Below are 4,690 nucleotides of genomic sequence, written 5' to 3' on the forward strand. Positions count from 1 at the left end.
TGTGCTGTGTGCTGTGTGCTGTGTGGTGCTGTGTGCTGTGTGCTGTGTGCTGTGTGCTGTGTGGTGCTGTGTGCTGTGTGCTGTGTGCTGTGTGCTGTGTGCTGTGTGCTGTGTGCTGTGTGGTGCTGTGTGCTGTGTGGTGCTGTGTGGTGCTGTGTGCTGTGTGCTGTGTGCTGTGTGGTGCTCTGTGCTGTGTGCTGTGTGGTGCTGTGTGCTGTGTGCTGTGTGGTGCTGTGTGCTGTGTGCTGTGTGCTGTGTGCTGTGTGGTGCTGTGCTGTGTGCTGTGCTGTGTGGTGCTGTGTGCTGTGTGCTGTGTGCGGTGTGCTGTGTGCTGTGTGGTGCTGTGTGCTGTGTGCTGTGTGCTGTGTGCTGTGTGTTGTGTGCTGTGTGGTGCTGTGTGCTGTGCTGTGTGCTGTGTGCTGTGTGTTGTGTGCTGTGTGGTGCTGTGTGCTGTGTGGTGCTGTGTGCTGCTCTGTGCTCTGCTCTGTGCTGGGTGCTGGGTGCTGGGTGCTGGGTGCTGCTCTGTGCTCTGCTCTGTGCTCTGTGCTCTGGGTTAATGACTGTCAAGGTTTCACATGGTGGAGGGTGTGAATTTCCACATGGAGGCTGTGAGGTGAGGCTTCCTCCTCAGCTCAAGGAGATGGCCGTGCTTCCTCTCCCTGACAGAACAGGGCTGCAGCCCCTCCCCTGGGTCTCTCCCAGTCTCTGCACTCCGAGCAGTGGCTCCGCCCCCTTCCCTGCGCCCCTGGGAGTCTGAGGGTAAAGGGAGACCACGGCTTTGATGGTTTCTCACGAAGCGCACATGCCTGCCAGGTGCACTTGGCTCTCGCACGCTCAGAAACAGGGTCCTGCGGTTGGCACCAAGCCCCCGCCAGGATCCAGACGCCCCACCTCGGGCACTGTGTTCACGCCCTAGCTCCCTTCATCAGCCTTCAGAGCACTAGGGTGGGTCAGGTTCCGAGAGGACCCGAGACCCCGGTAACCGTGGGGCTGGGCCCACGGAGACGGGAGCAGGCTGTCCTCCAGGGACCCGAGACGTTGCTCATGTGTGGGGCGGGGGGGACACTCAGGCTTCCGGCCTGGCCCCCCTTCCCCCGTGGCCCCATGGAACACTCCCTGGGCACGGCCCCAGCGGCCCCACGCCCGCGCACTCCCGTCGGGTACCTGAGGACGCGGTCTGAGGCCTGGTTGGACTTGGACACCTCACAGCTCTGGTGCTTTTCCTGGGCCTTGGCCAATTTCTCTGCCGCAGCAATAGGGCATCCAGAGAGGCTGCAAGGACAGAAATCGGGTTAGTTGTCCAGTCTCCGATGGCTGCACAATATGCTGATCCAACTGCCATTTCCTCCCCCTCAGCCAGGAGGAGCCAGGGGTGCGGCCTGGGAGTGGGTAGGCCCCAACCCACTGTGGGCAGCTGCGACCGAGGGAAATGACCTAGCACGGAGGGCCGCAGGGTCAGAGGGTGTGACCCTCTCCGGGGACGGCCGGTCCCGCGTTGTAAGAGGCCGTGGGCCAGTTGCAACCCAGAGGCTCTGTTCTGGAACATTCCCCTCTTCTGGAGAAGAGGCAGCAATGTCTTCTGGAAGATGAGCTTCTCTTCTGAGAGAGGCAATTAATGGGTTGGGCCAGGAGACGGAGCCCAGGCTGGCCCTGAGCGGCAGACTCACCGGCCTTGGTTCTCTTGTGTTCCCCACAAGAAAGAAAACAGAACTGTGGAGAGACCGTTTGCAGGGCTGTGCTCCAGAGCTCCTTGGGGTTAGTAGGAAGGGGAGGCTGATGGGATGTGTTGGGGCTGCTCCCACAGAATGAGGGCGTCTGCACGCCTGCAGACCCCATGCCCACGTCATCACCAGGTGTGAGCAGCCCAGAACAACCGCCCAGAGGGGACCTCTCCAGTCTAATGCACCAGGCAAAGCGTGGGCCGGCACAGGGGAGCAGTGTAAATGGAGGACAAGTCACTGTGTTTATCAGTCACACAAACAGAAATCGAAGAGAACAGTTCCCACATTTGGATATAGTCTCTTAGGAGCATGAAAAACAGACACTACAGATGGCTGGATGAGTGTGAACCAAGTCTCTTTCCTGCTACTGAAATAAAGAAGTATCTGATATAAACGGAATATTATGGAAACAATATCACTAGTGAAATGCAAAAAGGATAGGAAAGGAGAGCTAGAATGTCCTACACCAAAGCACACAGCCATGGTCTAGCAGTTACTCAGCTGGGTAGAACCGTCACCATGTTTGGTGTTTGGGACACCAGCAAGTATTCCAGCTATGTCTCTGCTCCTGGCCTGGGGCTCGCAGGAGGTAATGTCCTGTGACACGGTTCACTGTGCCACACGTGGCTGCGGTCCTCCGCTCCGTGTGGGGCTGGTGGAGGCTGGCCTCATGCTAGCTGGTGCTGTGTTTGGCTGTGGTCCCACCTCAGATGTCCCAGTGGGGAGGGCACAGCATGAGGGGTGGAGCCCCGTCAGCATGGGGTAACTAAGACAAGAGAGACAGCCCATCTACAAGAAGAGCATCAGAACTCGGACCTTTTCTGGTGCTGTGTGACCCAACCGTGTCCCCTGGAAGCCGCTGCCAGGGCTGTTGGGAGTTTGGGGTTTCTCTCGGGGAAAGGAGGGGTGTGTGTGGCAGGGCGGCTCCGTGGAGGGGGCTGTGGACAGTCGCTGCCCGCGTGGAGCCTGGCCGTGCGTGGCTTACCTTCTGTGAGAGTTCCTGTTGCTATTCACATGACCGCGCCCCGTGCAGCCCGGAGTGGGACACTTGAGAACATTTTCGTGCATGGCAAGAACTTGACAAGGAGAGGCAGAGAAAACAGCCAGCATTAAAACGGAGAATCGGAGGGCGAGAAGACAAGAACATGCAGTCACGTTCACAGAGGCTGGTCAGTTCACAACATCCTACAAACGTCTGTGATGGTATGATCAGGAGGCGGGGAAGGGGGGCCCGGGGCACGTTGCCAAGCAGGTGCACGCGAGCGCGGGCCGGCCGAGCGGGGCGAGTGAAGCCAGGGCCTCCCGGGGACCCCACGGTGAGCTGTGCACACAGGCCGGCCAGGGAGCAGCGCAGCTGGCCTCCGGCCAGGAGGGAGCGCAAGCCCCACACGCTACTTTTGAAAAGAGAAATTTAAATCTCCTTTCAGCTACGAAATCGTCCTTTGTTGTTCTCTGAGTAGAGTGAGTTGGAGTCATGAGTGTTGCTGTGCGGGACAGCAGAGATGACCTCTGCGTGAGGCTGCCTGGGCTGGCTGGGGCACACGCTGGCTCGGCCGGAGCAGCACCCTTGCTGCTCTCCTGAGTGTGCTTGTTTATTTACCACTCCACCTAATTTTCTCTAGTGTAACGTCTTCCCTGGAGAGAGCCAATGCCTTCCAGGCTGGCTATGGTGTGTGTGATGTTGAATGTCTGCCTTCTGTTAAATGGAGATTGGCCTGGGGTGATCTACCCTGGCTGTGGGATTTGCACACCTGCTGTGGGGTCTGCACACTGGCTCTGGGGTCTGCACACTGGTATGCACACTGGCCCTGGGGTCTGCACCCTGCACACTGGTGTGCACACTGGCCCTGGGGTCTGCACACTGGCCCTGGGGTCTGCACACTGGCCCTGGGGTCTGCACACTGGCTCTGGGGTCTGCACACTGGTATGCACACTGGCCCTGGGGTCTGCACCCTGCACACTGGTGTGCACACGTCTGCACTGGCCCTGGGGTCTGCACACTGGCCCTGGGGTCTGCACACTGGCCCTGGGGTCTGCACACTGGCTCTGGAGCCTGCACACTGTGTACACACTGGCTCTGGGGTCTGCACACTGGCTCTGGAGCCTGCACACCGGTATGCACACTGGCTCTGGGGTCTGCACACTGGCTCTGGGGTCTGCACACTGGCTCTGGGGTCTGCACACTGGCTCTGGAGCCTGCACACTGGCTCTGGAGTCTGCTCTTCTCCTGCTGCTCCTTCTCTTGAGCTGACTGGTATCTGACCTGTGTCCCCTGCTTTCGCAGTGCTGCTGCAGACCTCACCATGCTCCTCCCCAGGTCTCTAGAACTGCAGCCCTTCCTCTTGGGCCCCCTTGAAACCTAAGTGTGGCCTCCAGACCTGGGGCTTTTGCAGAGACACCCTCTGCTCCTGGTTTTCTGGTTCTTCTGCCCTTGGCCTCCCAGCTTCTCTTTCTCATCTTCCTGTCTCTGCATCCTTGGGGGCAAGCTTCCCATACTTGGCTTTTTAAACTCCTGCTTTGTGCCTTTTCTCAGGCCATTCAGTCAGTTTCCCACAATGCCCGGCCCTCAGCGCTCCTGAGCAGCACTCCCAAAGCCTGCTGGGAGCATCGCAGAGCCAGTTAAAGGCAAAGCACATCCCAGGTCTTCTCACTGCTCTCAGCCCCGGCCTGTGGCCCTCCCCCTAACAGAGCTGTGGGCGCTGTGTCCCTGGCCTGCTGTCCTGTGTGCTGCAGCCCCGCGTCCGGCCAGCTGGTCTCTGGGCTGTCCCCCCATCTTGTCTGTCTCTCTTGTCTCTGTCTCTCCCTCCTCTGTGTCCTGGTTTTGTGTGGACTCTGCCATCAGTGCGGTGGCCCCATTCTATGCGACATGCAGCTGCTACGCTGCCTCAGGGACTCCAGGGTCCTGGTCACCGTGACCTAGAAGCTGTGTGCAGTATCCAGTGTGTGCAGCAGGGTGGGGGCTGCCAGGA

The 4,690-nt window shown here is 59.4% G+C and overlaps 1 protein-coding gene across 1 annotated transcript in view; it reads right to left on the reverse strand.

The window, feature by feature from the left end:
- The window catches only part of Myt1l (myelin transcription factor 1-like), a 170,952-nt gene that overhangs the window by 112,593 nt on the left and 53,669 nt on the right, over window positions 1-4,690 (reverse strand). Inside the window, exons 7-8 of the mRNA XM_013028870.1 lie at window positions 2,707-2,797; window positions 1,165-1,272 (exon numbers count right to left, since the gene is read on the reverse strand). Of these exons, the coding sequence (XP_012884324.1) occupies window positions 1,165-1,272; window positions 2,707-2,797 (199 nt within the window). The remainder of the gene's footprint in view (window positions 1-1,164; window positions 1,273-2,706; window positions 2,798-4,690) is intronic.

Source organism: Dipodomys ordii, unplaced genomic scaffold (assembly GCF_000151885.1).
Source record: "Dipodomys ordii isolate 6190 unplaced genomic scaffold, Dord_2.0 Scaffold115, whole genome shotgun sequence".
Lineage (NCBI taxonomy): Eukaryota > Metazoa > Chordata > Mammalia > Rodentia > Heteromyidae > Dipodomys > Dipodomys ordii.